The sequence below is a fragment of the Otolemur garnettii genome, unplaced genomic scaffold, assembly GCF_000181295.1.
Source record: "Otolemur garnettii isolate 467f Iridium unplaced genomic scaffold, OtoGar3 scaffold00156, whole genome shotgun sequence".
Taxonomy (NCBI): domain Eukaryota; kingdom Metazoa; phylum Chordata; class Mammalia; order Primates; family Galagidae; genus Otolemur; species Otolemur garnettii.
In genome coordinates this window covers 840725-859601 of record NW_003852551.1, presented here as the reverse complement: position 1 = coordinate 859601, position 18877 = coordinate 840725, and the positions used below count along the sequence as shown (strand labels likewise).

At 46.0% G+C, this 18877-nt stretch overlaps 1 protein-coding gene across 1 annotated transcript in view; it reads right to left on the bottom strand.

The window, feature by feature from the left end:
* Positions 1 to 2190: 2190 nt before the first annotated feature.
* NIPAL3 (NIPA like domain containing 3) overlaps positions 2191 to 18877 on the bottom strand; it is a 45953-nt gene continuing 29266 nt past the window's right edge. The window contains exons 7-12 of the mRNA XM_003799765.3: positions 17088 to 17184; positions 13316 to 13451; positions 11094 to 11182; positions 9279 to 9342; positions 7236 to 7330; positions 2191 to 2472 (exon numbers count right to left, since the gene is read on the bottom strand). Coding sequence (XP_003799813.1) covers positions 2273 to 2472; positions 7236 to 7330; positions 9279 to 9342; positions 11094 to 11182; positions 13316 to 13451; positions 17088 to 17184 — 681 coding nt within the window. The 3' untranslated portion in view covers positions 2191 to 2272. The remainder of the gene's footprint in view (positions 2473 to 7235; positions 7331 to 9278; positions 9343 to 11093; positions 11183 to 13315; positions 13452 to 17087; positions 17185 to 18877) is intronic.

Below are 18877 nucleotides of genomic sequence, written 5' to 3'. Positions count from 1 at the left end.
GGGAGGCAGAGGCAAGAGAGTCGCTTGAGCTCAGGAGTTGGAGGTTGCTATGAACTGTGATGCCACAGCACTCTACCCAGGGGGACCGCTTGAGGCTCTGTCTCAAAAAAAAAAATGCTTTAAAAAAAAAAGAATATGCTTTAAACTCCTCAGCCAGGTACTCAAGACCCCCCATGTTTTGACCTTTGCTGCTTATCTTTTAAGCCCTGTCTCCCACCACATTCCCTGGCTCTCCTTTTTTTGGCAACCACCCCTCTCCACCTCTGTGCCTTTGCAAATGTTGGCCCCTCTGCCCTGGGGTAGAGGGGTGATCACCCTACTTTCTGTGCTTTGCTCAGATCTACCACCCATCTATGAGTGGAGCCAACATCCAACTCTGAATGGCGCTTTGGGCTCAGGGTGGGACTTCTATTAGGGCCACCACGACTCATTTCGTGTGGCCCACTATTGCACATACACCTGTCACAGCCTGCCATGCCAGAGATTCCTGGGAATTTGTGTCTCCCCTGCTGGCCTGGAGGGCAGGAACTATGTCTTATCCTTATAGCTTTGACCCTCCAAACGCTTAACACATAGCAAATGCCTTATAAATATTGTTAAATAGTGTTGACACCCATCCTAAGGGTATCTTATTGTTTGTTGCCTTCTGAGGCATTAAAGACACAATACAGAAGTGGTCAAGACACAATACAGAAGTAGTTATCACAGGCAACAAATGAAGGCATTTTGGAAGGCAAGGTACTAAATCAGTATTAAGCACATCCGTAAAGATAAATGATCTGTCAACACTGGTCTATTAACACTGTTATCTCGCCTATTAAAGGCTGTCTCTGGAAGCAGTGAGTGTAGTTCTAAGAGCATTCACAGGATGACAAAATGCCACAGATCCTATGGGGATTATTCAACCTGCCAAAAAGAATCCCAGAGAAGAAACAACTGGTAATTCTAACCTCCTAACAGGGGTGCACGGGGCCCGGGGGGGGGGGGGGTTTAGCAGACCTTCATTTTCCATTATTAGGTGTGGGGCCTCTGGATTACTGGCATCAGAACCACCTGTACAGTCCCATGTAATCAGAGTATCCGCAGTTGGGATCTAGGGATCTGCATTTTACATAAACTCCTCGGAGGTCCGTCTGCTCAATAAAGTGTGCACACCTTCACCTGCCACTCTGAGAAGTACACAGTCAGTCTGGGAGAAGATAAATGGGCTATTTTCAAGTACAGAAAGAAAGAGCCCATGTTTGAGAATGCTTGTTCCTCCCAGACACAGGTGCAGGAGGTGAAGATCCAAGGAGTCTCAAATGTTTCCAAGGAAACTGACCAATAACTCAAAGTGGGCTGAGAACGAGACTTTGGAGTGTGGAGCAGATGGGCAAGAGGCTGTCTCTGAAATGAGTACCCTCCACCTTCCTGGGGGGCACTGATATGCAGGGGAAAAGTTAACACATTAACAGCCAGATGTTCTATCTTCTCAAGTGGTGCGATCACGTTTTGTATGATGAAGAGGGATTTCTCTTCCATTATGGGAGGCAGTAACCTCACCTTTGCCCCATCCTCCTCAATCTTCCCCTTAAACACCAGTTCCTCTGGGGGAAAGAAAACCCAATCTAGAAGTTCTCCCAGGCCCCAAATTTGTTTTCAGAGCAGAGTCAATATAAACACATCAAGCATGTCTTCACGGGAAGGGCATAGACAACTGGAAGGCAGATGTACATTTCCTACACAAGAGTGACAGAATGACCCGCCCAGGGTTGGCCCATTCTGCCATGTGAAGGATGTAAATGTATCACAGATATGGCATCATGAGTGAGAGAGATCAGGCATGCATGTGAGGTGGAGGAAGACAGATTCAGAGGTCTCCAGCCCTTCACTGGGTTCGAGACCTTAGATAAGAGTGGAACCTCTACCTTGCCTTAGCTCCTGAAGAATGTTGCAACCTTTGGTCACTGACCCAGGAAGCTCAGTTACCACCTTACTGATGGTAAACAGGCTTTCCAAATACCACTGGGCTAAAACCAGGCAGAGGCTGAATTCCGTATCTCCCATCTGGAATACTCTTTCATTCCCTGACCCTCATCATTTGAAATTTCCAAGACCAAGATCATGTGTCCTTTTGTTAGATACAAAAGCTTTCCAAGATCAGTCTCCATAGAGTTGTCAGTTAAAAAAAAAAAAAAAAAGAGAGAGAGAGACTTGAAAGGCAAGTTTTAGAATTAAGGGGTGAACCACTGCCAGCCGGGCTTGAACAGTTACAAATGGAGGGAGGTGAGTCTCATTCCTTCTTGGTGTGCTCCAGCACTCGATAGGGAACCCCAGAGGCGCCTCTGGGGCCGTGTTCTTCTTGCATGACTGGCAGTGTGGCAGGAGTGTAGATCTCAGAAATGCTGTCGTTGTTTTCCAGGGCCCCGTAGGAAAAAGAAGCTTTGAGGTCAGGCTGGACAGTCATGCCCTTGTCATGCATGTTCTGCATACCTGGAAAGAAATCCATTTCCCCCACATCATTACGTGGCAAGGGGGCCGAGGAGGCTGCATTTTCCCTCTCTCCTGCCATGGGCTAATTACAGTACTCAGGAGCTAATCATGTGCACTGTCAATTTCCCGAATGCTTTAGGTTTCAAAGAGACCCATCCATAAACATACTCTAGAAATATTACAGTTGCTAAGCAACAAGGGATGAATCTCCAGGAAATATGCACACAGACCAGCCACTGTCAAGAGGAACCCTCAGCCGCCCTAGAAGGAGGTGGGAATGCCTGTGTGGGCCCCAGGTGGAGTAGTGCCAGCACTGTGCTCTGAACGTGGTAGATGCCAACACTTCACTGCTGAATTGAATCAGAATCAGGAAGCTACATTACACTGGGGAGGAAAGAGGGTCATTTTTGCATCATGGACATCTCAAGGTGACAGAAGCATCATGGTGCCTGGAGGGAGATTTTGACCTTTAACGTTAACATCCCTGGTCCACATACAGGGGAAGGTGCTATTCTGCTTATTACTTCTAGGCACATTGATGTTGGATTCCTACTTACATTTGAGAGCAAAGACTCTAATCTTTAATTCCTTTGCCCTTAAACTGCAATCCCACTCACTAGTAGGGGTAGTGAGGTGGGGAGACCTGGTTACTTTGGAGGCCAACTCTTTTCCTGCTAGGGAATTAGAATCCTTCAAATTCTCCTGCCTCCAGGCTTGAGTCATAAGAAATTGAATGCAAAGTGTCTTTGTGAAACTATGATGATGATAGTAGCTGACATCTGACTGGTTAATGTGCCCTGGGCATGGGGCTAAGCACTTTAAATAGTAATAGTAACCACAGCTAATGGCTATCTGCACTGTTTAGAGGGTGCCAGACACTTTTAGAATTACAAAGTTTTATCTCATGTGTTCCTCCGGATGTCTGATGAACAGGAGGCAGTTGGAGGTTTAAGCAATTTGCCTGAGCTCACACAGGTAGTTAAGTGGCAGTGCCAGGGGTCACACTCAGGGTTTAAACTTGGAATCCCACAGTCTTAACTGAATGCTGTGTGGCCTCCCTATACATCTGCGCTTAACCCCCAAGTAAGGCAGTGACATAGATGAACTATCCTCATTCTCTATATAAGAAAACAGATTCAGAGAGGTGAAGCAACTTGCCCAAGGTCACACAGCTAATGAGAAACAGAGATGGGCTCTTATCCCCTCTGCCAGTGGCCTGCCAAGACCCAGTCTGTGGAAGGCCTTTTGCCTCTGTAGTGCACAAGACCTGGTCGATGGTCCCTTAAAGGGAGCAGTTTAAGAGTTTGTGGTGTGGATTTAAGGGGGCAGGGGATAGTTGAGGGGGTCTGTTTCTCACAGAAGAGAGTTGGCTTACCAGGTGTGGTTTAGATTTTGGATTTTGTCACTGCCTTCCAGCCAAAGACCAATAGGAATACACCTATAGCCAAACAATCTGGGTGTACTGATTTGTTCCAGGGAGAGAGATGTACACCACGAGAACCAGAAGGTACTTGAATAAGAGGATGTTAGAGAGGACTTATGATTGGGCTTTGGGTCAGGTGATTTGGGGGAGGCTTTAAGGAAGTGTGGCTTTGCTTTAGATCAGTGATTTTTAACCAATGCTGTGCAATGTTGTGCCAATTTTAATGATCATTAATTAAATTATTTTCAAAAGGGGTACAAAGCAAAGTATATTCTTTTCAACTCTTTTTTTGATCAACATAATTTAAGTGTGCTGCAGAAGCTTAACTATAGGTTCAAGTGTGCCGTGAGATTAAAAAAAAAAAGGTTGAAAAACACTGCTTTAGATGCTGTCATGAAGCAGGGATAATTCTATGATTGGGGATCTTGATAATTCTTATCTATAAGATTGAGGTTAAAACTGTGAGGGTTAAAGTAGTAGCAGTGGTCTCTCCTAGTAGCCAAGATATAAGGAGATGGTTGGCCTTTTTTGTGGCTTAGACACTGTTCATATTTTATCTGTGTCCAGACATAACTATGGAGTGGTCCTGTTTGTGTCCTGATTCTTTATAGTCACGGAGTGGCCTTGTCTGCTGTTGATGTTCTATGAAATTGTCTATGTACCGCAGAGAAAGCCAAGGCCCAGCTGTGGGTGGCAGGTCAGCTCCTGGAGGTTAGAGGGTATTTTTTCTCACTCATTCCTAAGAATTCTTTCTGGTGCTTCAACTACTTAAGGCCTCTCCAAATTGTTAGATACAGAAAGCTTTTGGAATTTGAATACCTCTTGAGCAGCGACGGGTCTATTATGAAGATACCACTCTATGTAGACAAGATGCTGACCAGGGAGACCCAGTGGCTAGAAAATCGTCTCTGTTTAAGCTGAGACTGTCTAGCAGTTTTATTCTGCACGTTTCACCTGGCACCAAGCAAGGGTTTGAAATTTTCCAAATTTTTTTTAAAGCAAAAGGCAAGCGAAACCAAATCTAACCAGGCATCTACCATGTCCCAGACACCGTGCCAGAGTCCTTTACACATAGGATCCCACTTCCCTACAAGGAGGAATCCCAATTTCCAAGTCAGGATAAGAGGCCTTGGGATGTTATCACATAGTGGGTAGACGGTAGAGCTGGGATTTGAATCAAGGTCATCTAACTCCCAAGTCCACATAGAATACGTTTAATCTCAAAGGACCACAGTGGGGCAGGGTCTCCTTTCTTTCCCATCTAACTTCCCACTGGTCAAAAGGTGCAAAGGAAAAGCTGAGAGCCACACCCCAAGACGGACCACAGAAGGTGGGTATCAAAGATTACCTTAGGTTACCTTCTACTTTTCCACCCAGAAATACCTCCGTATATATGTGTATACAAATATTTACATAGATATATACACATACATAGTTTATAAATGCACAAACACACGTATACATACACAGACTTGCACACACAGAGTTGACACCTCACCTATCTGGAATTCAGCTATCCAGCGCCCTCATCTATCCGGAACACAGCCGAGAAACAAGGAAGTAAGCAAAAAAGGCATCTGAGCAGCCAGATTAGATGTTTGAAAAGTCCATGCACTAAAGCTCATGCACTTAACTCCTAGCAGAAACCTTAGGTCCCCAACTTCAAGCTCATTTATTTTGATTTTGTACATTAACTTGAACAAGTCGGGTTAAATGAGAAGATTGTCATGGAGTTGTTAATGCTCAGGCAGGCTGGTCACAGCAAGAATGACAGACAACAGCTCAATAGCAAGAGAACAGGAAATAATATAAAAATAGACACATAAACCCTGCTCTGTTTAATGCAGAAGCAGCCCAGTCAGCCCTGAGAACACGCCTGCATCACAGCGTTATGGCACCAACCCTGCTCTTGGGTAAGCTGTACTCTGCGCCATCCATGCATTTACTAATTGTTCATTAAATTGGGACAATGGGCTCGGCGCCTATAGCTCAACCGGCTAAGGCGCCAGCCACGTACACCTAAGGTGGCGGGTTCGAATCCCCAGCCCGGACCCGCCAAACAACAATGACGGCTGCAACCAAAAAATAGCCGGGTGTTGTGGCGGGCGCCTGTGGTCCCAGCTACTTGGGAGGCGGAGGCAGGAGACTCGCTTGAGCCCAGGAGTTGGAGGTTGCTGTGAGCTGTAATGCCACGGCACTCTACCCAGGGGGACAGCTTGAGGCTCTGTCTCAAAAAAAAAAAAAAAAATTGGGACAATGAAGGATGGGAGATTATGTTTTGGAGAGAGTTCGCCTTTATATTTTTTATTTTATTTATTTCTTTACTATGTCGCCCTTGGTTGAGTGCCGTGGTGTCACAGTTCATAACAACCTCCAACTCTTGGGCTTAAGCAATTCTCTTGCCTCAGTCTCCCAAGTAGCTGGGACTATAGGCACTTGCCCACAATGCCTGGCTATTTTCTGTTGCAGCTGTCATTGTTGTTTAGCTTGCCTGGGCTACAGGCACTTGCCACAATGCCTGGCTATTTTCTGTTGCAGCTGTCATTGTTGTTTGGCTGGCCTGGGCTGGGTTTGAACCTGCCAGCCTTGGTGTATGTGGCTGGCACCGGAACCACTGTGCTACAGGTGCTGAGCCTACTTTCTATTTTTTAAATAAAAAATTAATTTTGAGTTAACGTGTGGAAGGTAATGGTCACCGGTAACCTACAGAATTTTATGTCAGCAAATCTGAGTGGGGCTGGTTCAATGTCTTTTCTATTCTGAATCATCTGAGGCTGGCCAGGCACACGCTAGTCCTCCACAGCCCCCTCCACTCCATACCGCACAATATTTAGCTGATTCGCAGGTTTATGTTACAGTCAAGCACTTGAATTTGTGCTTCTCAGTCTGAACCCTTAGCTCCCTGGGAAATTAGGCTTTCCGGACTAATCCTCTCCCTTGTGGAATCCAGGGAGTGAGGTTATAGTACTTGAATTTCATTCATCCTATTTCCTTTCCCCTTTCTGATCATTCCATTCCAGCTAGATGAATGGGATTTTCCACTTGCAGCCAGGAAGCCTGGTGCTGCAGATCAAAATTGTATCCAGTGTGAGTCAAGATTTCCTTTATAAGATCCTGAAATAGACATGGGAAACAGCAAGACATGCTCAAAACCAAGGGAGGTGCTTCAGCCATTGCTTCCTCCATTGCACAAGATTTAAAGAAACAAACAAAAAAAAAAGACAGTGGGAGCAGTCACACCCCAACAGCACAGCACAGCAGGTGGCTGTCTCTTCTTGAACAGGAAGTAGCAGTCATTCTATATGGACGGTCTGTTGGGCCCACGGGGTTTTAATGTTACCTGGCATGGCATCCATGGAAATATAGGGTTCAAATGGAATGGCCTTCTTCCTGTTTCGTGTGATTAAGAAGACGCCCAAGAATGCAATGAGGCACCTGAGGAATGGAGATACGAGAGGAAGAAAAATAAAGCCAGAAGTGAGGCCGGGGATTCAATCGCAGCTGATAAGAAAATGTAAGAAGGTTTGCAGGTCTGAGACCAGCAGGAGCAGAAGCCAGCTGAACAATCATAGCCTAAGAGGCCCCACGTGCCCTATGAGTGCCACAAAATGTAATCAGAATAATTTAGGCTCTTCTGGACAAAACTCTCATGGTTCTTCTACTCAGCCATTGTTCTCAGAACCTCGCTTTAATTTTTTTTTTTAATTTAGTGGCCTAAATTTAATCACTACAAAAGCACAGAAAGTAAAAATTAGGCCAGGTATGGTGGCTCACGCCTAGAACCCAAACACTTTGGGAGTAGGTAGGAGGATTGCTTAAGGCCAGGAGTTTGAGACTAGCCTGGGCAACATGGCAAGACCCTATTTCTTAAAAAGTTAGCTGGGTGTGGGCTAAGACAGGAGGATCACATGAGTCCTGGAATTCGAGGTTATGATGAAACTGGCCACTGCACTCTAGCCTGGGTGCACACTATTTCTAAGGAAAAAACAAAGAAATTAAAATAAATATTAAAATTTAGTAAAAACTGGAAAGTCCCTTTATTCCCTAGGCCCACTCACCCAGGTAGGTATATAGTCTTCCAGAGATTTTTCTTTTCCCTATAACTTATATAAACAAGCACACTTTCTCAAAATTGATGGGTAATTTTCACACAGTAAAAGGCCCCAGCCCCAATTACATAGATGGATGAATTTTAGTTGTGTAATGACCACCAGGTCAAGATAGAAAACTTCCAGCTCTCTCAGAAAGTTTCCTGTGACCCTTTCCAATTCATGCTGACCTTTCCCCAGAGGTAACCACTATTCTGAGTTCTCTCCCCGTAGATTAGATTTGTCTGTTCTTGAATTCATGTAAGTTAAATCATACGGTATATACTCTTTTATGTCTGGTTTCACTTGATAAAACATTTTTAGGATTCATCTACTTTATGGCATATATTAGTTCATTATTTTTAATTGTTGTATAGACCCTATTGTTTGAATATACTACAATTTTTTTTTAACTCTCTTGATCAACATTTGGGTTGTTTCCAATATGGGTCTATTATAAACAAATACTCATGTACAAGTCATTTAGTCAATATATGGACTCATTTCTTTTGGGTAAAAATCTAGAAGTGGAACTTTAGATCATAGAGTCTAAAAAAAAAAGCCATGCTTTTATGAAGTTTGTGACTTTCATTCATGTGTTCTCAACTGAGTTCTGGGTCAGCATCTATAGACTGGCCTCAAGTTTTCGAAATGGCAGCACAACCCGTTATTAGCTGAACTTACAATCTTTTTTTTTAACCATGTTCTACTGCTGGACATTTCTATTGTTTCCAATTATTTGCATATACCACTAATTAAAAAATTAATAAATAGCCTCATACATCTGCCTTTGTGACCCCAATGAAGCATTTTTTCCAAAATAAGTGATTAGAAATGGAATGTTGCATCGGAAAGCCCGCTCATCTAAGTTTTCATGTTGCCAAACTGCCCTCCGACATTAAAGTACGGCTCGAGTGAGGCAGGAAATTGGCCTCGTCACCCTCCTGCCAACACGGACTTACTATCCATCCTGTTGGTTTTTGCAACATGATGGTATCTTGTGTCGCTTCAATATGCATTTCTTAGAGATGAGGTGAGGTTGAGAGTCTTTCATGTGTCCACATGTGATGTTTTAGGAATGTCGCAGAGATTAAAGCCCAGAAGAGAAGAAAGGGGAAGCAGATAAAGCCCTCCGGGGAGCAAAGTGCTCGCCTCTAGCGGCAAAGCTCCAAAGCCCACCAGCTTCCCTGCCTCTAAAGGATGGACCAGCTGCAGAAGGAAGAGGGAGAGGGAGGCAACCTGCCTGGTGGGCTCCACGCCCAGCCACGCCCTGGCCCTGGCAGGCTGGAACTCACCCCAGCGCAAACATGCAGATGTGCAGCACGTCCTCCCCGAGGAAGTCCAGGTAAAACACTGCGCCTGCAGCGGCAAATAAGAGCAGACATGGTCAAATCACCCACTTGCTCTGTGTAGGAACTGGCTAAACTCTCTTCTCTCCAGGAAGCCAAAATGATCAAAAAATATTATGCCTATGCCTGGCAAAATATTAGAAGAATGGGATAAAAGTCGTTTGGGGGAACAGGTTGCCTTCTTTCTTCCCCTCTTCGACCTCAGTGATCTCCATCTTTTGATTCTTTGTAAAACTTTTATTTGGAGATAATATTAGACTCGCAGAAATAGTCCACTGTTCCCATGGACTCTTCTTCCAGCGTCCCCCAATCATATCATAACCATAGTGCATGATCAAAGCCAGGAAAATGGCAATGAAACACAGCATTGACTAAACTGCAGACAGCACTGACCTGTGCTTGCACACGCCTTTCCCGATCTTTCTTAAGATGGATAAACAAGGTTTTGCACTTAGCTATTAGAGCTTTCTAATCTCTTGTGGTTGGCAGGTGCCAAGCCTGTGGGTCCATTCCTGTGGCGTGGGCTGGCCCTGCCCTGAACAAGCCTTAGCTGGAATCATTTCATCTCTGCAGGTCTTCTGCTGTCTCCCTGCCATGACATATGCTTGTGAACCAACCATGGTGTTTGCTATTCTTTCCAACCCTGGCTGGCATTCACTTCTCCTGACCAAAGTTCTTGACCATGTGGTAGTTTAGCTTCTGGTTGCTCTGGGTTAGTGACTGATGGCCCTGGGTGTCGCTCACAGTGCAGGCCCTGGAGGGCTGTGCACCCTGCCTGCTGTGAATGAGGACACAGCGCTGCTTGTCTGAAGGGTTACACAGAGTACGTGGCTTTACTGCCAGACCTTCTTCAAAGACAATCCTTTGGTTCTTACCGGAAGATTTTAGTCATCATAAAAAATAGACAAACAACAAACTCTTTGATATGCTTGCAGCCTTCTGAAGCCACCTCTGTTGGGGGAGCCTAACCCAGCCAGACACAAACCCTTTCCCCTCCTTCTCTCCTCTGAAGACAAAGACACAAAGGATCTGGCTAGCCCACCCCCTGAGAAGTTCCGACAAAAGACCCTAACTTTCCAGGCAAGCTGTGGAATTTGCCTACCCCTACAGCCCCATATAAAAGTGATCTCTAACTGCCACCTCCACCCCAGGGCGCAGACGTCACCTTTACACTGCCCAGGCAGGTCACCCTCCCCTTTCAATAAGTCTGGCCTGAACATCTCCACTGCAGCCTCATCTCCACCACCACCAGTTACACCTTGCAAACTCAAAGAGCAAATAAAAATTTAGGGGCAGTGTAGAAGAACTGGAGAACAATAATGATCACTTCCCGAGCACCTGATGTAGCAGGGGCTGACCCTAGAAATCATGCAGAAGAGATGCCTGGTCACTTGGCCAGTGGCGGCCCTGGGGCCAGCAGATGATGGCAAACATGTTACAGCGCACACCCTATACAGTAGGGGACACTCTCATCACATCTATTACAATTCTAGGAGGTAAGTGTTATTACTTCTATTTTATAAATATGGTACTGAGGCTCAGAGAGGTTAAGTGATGTTCCCAGACTCACACAGCTAGTGTGTGGCCGCACAGGGCTGCAAACCCAGGCTGTTTGGCTCGAATTCCTGCACATTCTCTAGGAAACTCTGAGACAAGCAGAATAAGTGAGCAGCTTCAGCTTACAGATGGGGCAGAGCCTGCCCCCTTGGATACTGTCTCTGCTAGGGAAGAAGACAGAGCTCTACAGCTTGCCACCCTTACCTGCTGTGATAGCGACAGTTGTAGACAGAATGTAGCCCACGCTGGCAATCAAGGAAGAGTCGTACATCTGTGAGGCCTGACTCAGAAACCTGCAACACAAAAGCACTCGAGTCAGTGGGCTGCAGGGACGTCGGGCAGGTGAAGGCAAAGCTGATGGCAGTAGAATTTGGTTTGAAATACCAAGCTGAGGCATGGAAGAATATTCCTTGGTTTATAAAAACGCCATCCTCATGTTACAGGGCACCACGTGGCCCTGGTCTGGGCTCCATGCTTGGCTTTCTTCTTCCCCTAGACACACAGGATGAGGTTCGTCCCCTTTTCCCAACTGGACCATGTCCTTCCTGGTGTCACACCTTTGACCTCACGCTTCACATCACCTGAAATGCTGTTTTCCTCACCTCTCTATCGGTACCCTACTAACAAGAGCCATTCCTGGGTCTTTTGAACATCCCCTACACGCCCAAGAAACTCTTGCAGCACTTAACACATTCTGCCTAGTGATGTCATTGTTCTTCCAGACCAATTTTCTTTTGAATTTAAAAATAATGTGATCATTGCAGTAAATATAGGAAAAAGAAAATTTGAGTCATTCCTATTGTCATTTATGATAAACAAGAACCCCATTTAAGAACACAGTCTCTGTCTTTTTCCCTGCAGAGCAGTTTAGCTCTCACTGCACAGTTCCTGACAGTCACATACTCACCACTCAATTGTAAGGGTCTGTTTACTTGCGCCCCTCCTCACTCCCCCTGGAGCTATGAGTGTCTTGAGGGCAATGACTACTGTCACCTCTGTATACTGAGGGCTCTCAGTGGACTGTGCTGTCCAGGTGAATGAGAAGCTCCCTAGGAGGCCAGCAGGGACAGCCGAGTCATCTTTGCAGCCCCTGGAGTGCTCGGCCCAGAGCCTTGCACTGGCAGGGGCTCCCTGGGAGGACAGAGATTGTTGTGTGACTAAAAATAACAACAGTAAGGACAATAACCACAGAAGCAGCTCAAGTTTACGTCCCAGGCACATCCTCCCAGGGGCTTCCATGGCTCTCTTAGGTGGGGAGTATAGCTGTTCTCATTTGCAGATGAAGAAGCTGAGTGGGAGGGAGGAGGGCAGTGTGGCAGGGGCATGGCCAGGCACCATATGCAACACGGGGACCTTATCCTCTGCCTGAAAGGGGTGCTGTAAGGACCAAATGAGTTGGCTCCATCCAGCACTGAGAACAGAGCTACCACTCTGAGCACTGGTCAGTAGTAGCAGCTACTCCTGTGGTCCCTGCAGGCCATGAGGCTGGTGGGTCATGAACCCAGGACAGAGGTGGAGCCAGAGTGTCCCAGGCCTGTGTAAGCCTCACACACCAGTGAGTTCTGCACACCTAGGGGGCCTTGTCACCTGCAATGTCCCTGGAGCACCTCCTTCCTCCCAGGCCCTCTGCTGGGCACAGGGACTCAGGCCTGACCCAGACCTTGCCCTCAGGCTGCTGCCTTTTACTTAACTGCTCTCTTTACAGAGAGGAGGGAGCACCTTGCCCTGCTACTTGGGAAGATTTGGGGGAAATATCATACAGATAAGAAATGACAATTTTTATTTTCCATCCAGTGGACGAGTAGGTGCCTCCTGGGAATGGCAAAGCTTCTGAGGTTCCTGAGACAGACACCTGCCTTAGGGAAGATGGGAAGTGAGGCTGCCTCTGACCAAGCATTTCTCATTCTGAGGCAGAGGATGAAAAACCGTGTCCACTCCTGGCTTCCTCTTTCAAGCGGCATAAACCTTCTCCATGTGACAACTCAGCAGATCAGTAACTCTTCTCTTTCCACACTGGACACCAAACTCTAGTGATCTGAGTGTTTTTCCTTTTCTTTTTTTTTTGAGACAGAACCTCAAGCTGTCATCCTTGGTAGAGTGCTGTGGCATCACAGCTCACAGCAACCTCTAACTCCTGGACTCAAGTGAGTCTCCTACCTCAGCCTCCCAAGTAGCTGGGACCACAGGCGCCTGCTACAACGCCCGGCTTTTTTTTGGTTGCAGCTGTCATTGTTGTTTTGGCGGGCCCGGGCTGGATTCAAACCCACCACCTTAGGTGTATGTGGCTGGCGCCTTAGCCACTTGAGCCACAGGCACCAAGCCTGTTTTTCCTTTTCTACAGCTTCACAAGCAAATGAAATCAGGCCCCCAAGATGACAGAGACCTGAATGGCGAGGCCCAGCAGGAACAGAATGTCTGCAACTCACGCGGCCTGGTAGACGGTGGTTGCCACCATGCACACGAACATCACGTAGAAGATGGGGTAGTCGAGCTGCAGGTTCCCTTGAATGGACAAGACAAGCATCCCGGCTACAGCCTTGACCGTCACCACTGTCATGGAGCCTGCAGAGGTGGAGCAAGGACATGTGGGAGCCTCAGGGAAACGAGGGGAGTTAGACCCTGAAAGTTAGTTTACAACCCCAGAAGGCTCAGTTGGAGAAAGAGAGGGAACACGGGCAGACTCAAGTCAGTAATTTACATGGTGAAAAGGTATCGTTTGTACTGGGTCTCTTACACAAGAGTAATGATTCAAAAGGTATCATTTGTACAGGATCTCTTACATAAGAGTAAGTCTTACAGTAAATCCAGTTCTCTGAACCCCAGAGTGCCCAGCACTGAGCCTGGAACATACTGGAAGATGAACATGGGAGGAGGCCAAAAGGATCTCTGAATGGGTAAAGGAACTTTTAAAACTTTTTTTGACTATCAGTTTCATGTGTCAACAGCTCAGGAGCTGAGGTTGTTTTTTAGTGTTTAGTCATTCATATCTTTAAAAATATTTCCTTAGACCAGAGGTCTCCAATATTTTGAGATATATACTGCTATATGTACATACATACATTTCTAATACATGTGCATTTACTTATTTTATCCATATATATTATATATATATATATAACACTGTACTTACACAGTGTATATGTTATAAAACTTATAAAAAATAGAATTTAGGCCAGGCATGGTGGCTCATGCCTGTAAACCCTAGCACTCTGGGAGGCTGAGACAGGTGGATTGTTTGAGCTCAGGAGTTCAAGACCAGCCTGAGCAAGACCAAGACTCCCTATCTCTACTAAAAGTAGAAAAACTAGCCAGGCATTGTGGTAGGCGCCTGTAGTCTCAGATGCTTGGGAGGCTGAGGCAGGAGGATCATTTGAGCCCAGGAGTTTGATGTTGCTGTGATCTATGATGAAGCTATAGTACTCTACCCAGGGTGACAGAATGAGACTGTCTCAAAAAAAAAAAGAAAGAAAGAAAGAAAGAAAGAAACATAATTTAAAATGTGCAGAAAAATATTACAGAATTTGTAAATTTTTCTTCCTATGCACCCCGTGGACTGTCTTGCTTATCTCATCATGGAGAACATCGCTTTACTCAGTGGTATAGAATGACTATCAGATCCCACTGCCAAACAGGAGTTAAAAAAAAACAACCCAAGAATGATACAAAGGAAGCCCTTTGTCCTAGCTGGGCGGGGCTCCATGTGCCTCTCCGTTCATGTTTACTTAGCTTTCTTCTGCCAACAGCCTGCCATACATAATGGCTTTGGGGCCCATCACCCTTTAGGCTACAGTTTCCAAACATCAGCAAGCATTTAAAACCAGCATTAGTCTTCGGGATGTCCTGGTTAGTGAGAAGGGGATGGATCAACTGCCTCAGAACCTTCTGGCATTCCTACTCACAAGGAGAGAACATTTGGGGAGCACGATCCTTCCAATCCACTTGGAACACACTGACCGAGGAATAAAGGACTAACTCATGCCAAACACGAAGGAACCTCAGAAACATTACGCTCAGTAAAAGAAGCCAGTCACAAAGGGCCACATAGCAGATGGTTCCATTTATAGGAGGTATTCCAAAAGTCAAATCCAGAGTGACAGAAGGTAGATTAGTGGTTGCTTAGGGCTGGGAGGGGAAAATGCTGACTGTTCACCGGCATAGGGTTTCTTTCTGGAGTGACAAAGATGTTCTCAAATGAAATGATGATGATGATGGTTGTACAACTCTATGAATATACTAAAAAACGCTGAATTGTGTATTTACTTATTTTTGAGTCATGTACTTTAAACAGGTGAACTTTATTGGTATGGAAGTCATATCTCAATAGAGTTGTTTAAAAAAAAAAAATCAGGGTCCATTTGCTTAAGGTTTCTTGGATGTGGCTCCAGGTTGAAAAATAAATAAATAATAAATCGAATTACTGCAACCCAACCTAGACAGTGACTAGGGACTGTGACAGAGCTGGCAGTGGGAAGGACAGAGATAAATATTGGGCACTTATGTGTGTCTCATCTGGATGTTCTCAGAAGCCCCCTTTTAGAGAAGAGGATGGTGTGGCTTAAAGAGAGAAAGCCCCCAATCTGGGGCGGGGACTGGGGAAGCAGCGGGCAGCAGGCTCCACCAGCCCTGACCCCAGCCCGCTGCTTCCCTACTTGTACAGTTACAGCCTTGCTGCAACCCGAGTCAAGAGCCATTGCCATCCCCCTAAGACAGTGATTTTCTTCTCTTTTCTTTTTTCTTTCTCTTTTGAGACAGAGTCTCACTTTGTCACCCTTGGGAGAGTGAGGGCCATGGAGTCATAGCTTACAGCAACTTCAAACTCCTGAGCTCAAGTGATCTTCTTGCCTCAGCCTCCCAAGTAGCTGGGACTTTAGGCACCTGCCACAATGCCCAGCTATTTTTAGAGACAGGGTTCTTGCTCTTGCTCAGGGTGGTCTTTAACTCCTGAGCTCAAGCAATCTACCTGCCTCGGCCTCCCAGAGTGCTAGGATGACAGGTGTGAGCCACCATGTGCAGACTAAGACAGTGATTTTCAACCAGTGTGCTGTGACAGGATCTTAGGTGTGCTAAAAGCATTTTTAAAGATTATTATTTTTGAAAGAAGTTCAAAGCACAGTAAGTACATTTTTTTTTAAGAGACAGTCTTACTTTGTCCCCCTCAGTAGAGTGCCATGGCATCATAGCTCAACCTCCAGCTCTTGGGCTTAGGTGATTCTCTTGCCTCAGCCTCCCGAGTAGCTGGAACTACAGGTGCCCGCCACAATGCCCAGCTATTTTTTGGTGCAGTTTGGCCAGGTCCAAACCCTCCACCCTCAGAATATGGGGCTGGCACCCTACTTGTTGAGCCACCTAGTACATTATTTTATTTATTTATTTATTTTGAGACAGAGACCCAAGCTGTCACCCTGGGTAGAGTGCTGTGACATCACAGCTCACAGCAATCTCCAACTCCTGGGCTCAAGCAATTCTCCTGCCTCTGCCTCCCAAGTAGCTGGGACTACAGGCACCTGCTACAACGCCTGATTATTTTTTGGTTGCAGCTGTCATTGTTGTTTGGTGAGCCTGGGCTGGATTTGAACCCACCAGCTCTGGTGTATATGGCTGGCGCCTTGGTTGTTTGAGCTAGAGGCGCTGAGCCAGTACATTCTTTTTTTACTCTTTTTTTTTTAATCAACATAATTTAAGTGTGCAGAAGTTTAACTATAGGTTCAAGTGTGCTGTGAGATTAAAAAAAAAAAAAGGCTGAGAAACATTGTTAGAAGGGGAAAGGAAAAAAAGAGCACAAACCTAGCTTTGTCTTTAAATCTAGAATTCATTCCTGATGTCCGACAAGTTCAGGGTGGACCCCTTCAGGGCTCACCTGCTGGACCTCACTCCAGCCTGCTCTGAAGTGACCTGTCAGCTCACCTTGCCCTCATCCTGCTTTATTCTTCTTTCTTGGAATTGTTTTTGCCCTAACTTATATTATCCATGAATTTGGCTACTTGTTTACTGCCATGTTCTCACTTTAGAGTGGAGGCTTCCTGAGGAAGGGATTTTGTCTTGGGTAGGCAGGGACCCAGCTCCCTGCAGCCACTGATGGAGATGGAACAACCTGAGCGGGCCTCAAGCAGGAGGCTACAGGCTCTGCAAACAGAAGCCACATTTCATTTTGGTGCTACTTGGGGGTAGCAAAATTCGAGCCCCCAGGGCCCCACTTACCGAGTAATGCCACCAAGAGAAGAATCACGATGACGTTGTTGGCATTCTTCTCCTTGTAGAAATAGAGCAGTAAGCAGAACAGGACAATCTCCACGAGCTGTGGGAGACAGCAGGCAGGGGGTTAGTGGGGGATAGAGACAGGCAGGCCTGGGGGACCCTGGAGGCTGCCCGGAGTTCAGGCTGCTGATCCCTTCAAAGTCACAGGCACTCAGAGTTGAAAGGGAATTGAAACCCAGCATTTCCTGGGCTGCTGGTAGATATTCAGTGGACAAGGCAGCATTCTAATCACTAGATAATGCTGAGAAGGAATTCTCCATCCACCTTGGGCTGAAGCTTTGAGGGCAACGTGCCAACTTCACATCCACCCTGTCCTGGACAGCCAAGATTCATCAGGCTGAGATGGTCTCTTCCCACGGCTCCCATGGTTATCCCCATTAAAACTGGGGGTCAAAGAGGGAGACACTCGTTCACACGCTGTTTGATCCAGAATCCAAGTAAACACCCTCCCTGTCCTCAACCAGCCCTCTGATGTGTGAGGCTTAGCAGACAGAAGGCAGTGGAGGCAGGAAGACCTGGGTTTAAAGTTGGATGGATCTGCCTCTAAACTGATTGTGTGACCTTGAGCAAGTCACTTATCCTCTCTTAAGCCCGATTACCTCCTCTTTGAAATAGGAGTAACTCTTACTTTACAGGGCTATAATCATATCTTACACGTAACAAGTGCTCACTATACACCAGGCACTATACTAAGTATTTTGTCTACACCAATCTCACCAAGTCTGCACAATAACTCTATGAAGTAGGTACTACCGCAGTCCCAAGCCAGACAGCAGAGCAGGATTTGAACTTGCTCCTAGGCCACACTGTCTGATGACAAGAGACCCCGTGCCTGTTGTTTAGAAGGTAGAAACTTCCTATTAGACATCAGTAAGTCTGAGTTGAAGAAGCTCCCCTCTTCACATCAACGACTTGTCCTCTCGATTCCTTAAGAGCCCAGACATCTGGCAATAACATTCCCATGAAAGTGAGCCAGTCCCAGCACCCAGTGCCACCGCTGAGGCAGAAAACCGACGACAGCATAGCCCCCCTTGCCTATCTCAAACCCCAACCGAAGTTTATTTCGTCTAAAAACCAATGCAGAAACATTAATGAGTATTTTGGAAAATCGGAAAGAATTTCTTCTCATTAGAGACCACAAAACACAGCTGTTTTCATTTCTGTGTTTCTTCCTCGTCTTTGTTCCGGTGAATACGGACTCCTCTAGTTGTCATCACGGTGAATGTGCAATTTTGTTTGGGGCCGTTTTTAGTTACCGTAAACAATCTTCATGTTTTATGAAGTTGTCATAATTATCTGTAATTGCTGCAGAGACTCCATCGAGCAGATGTGGAGTCGCTCATCAACGTTCCCAACCACTAGGCATGCGTCCAGGGGCCCGAGTTTCCAGCCCTTCTTCATGATGACTCTTCCTGGTTTTCTAGTGCTGGAATAGCACGCGGTGTCTCCTATCGTCAGATGGCTATGTGCATGCTTGTGCCTCCCGACAGAACTGTGAGATCTGTGAGTGTGTCTCATTTATTTTTCACATCCACAGTTTCTGGCACATAGCAAACGTTCAGTAAATATTTGCTGAACATGTTTTGGCCAAATCTCTCCAGTCAGCAGTATTGCCTCACAGCCATGATAAAGTTAGAGGCATTCACTGAGTATCTACTACCGTGTTTCCCCGAAAATAAGACACTGTCTTATATTTATTTTTTTCTCAAGAAGACACACTAGGGCTTATTTTC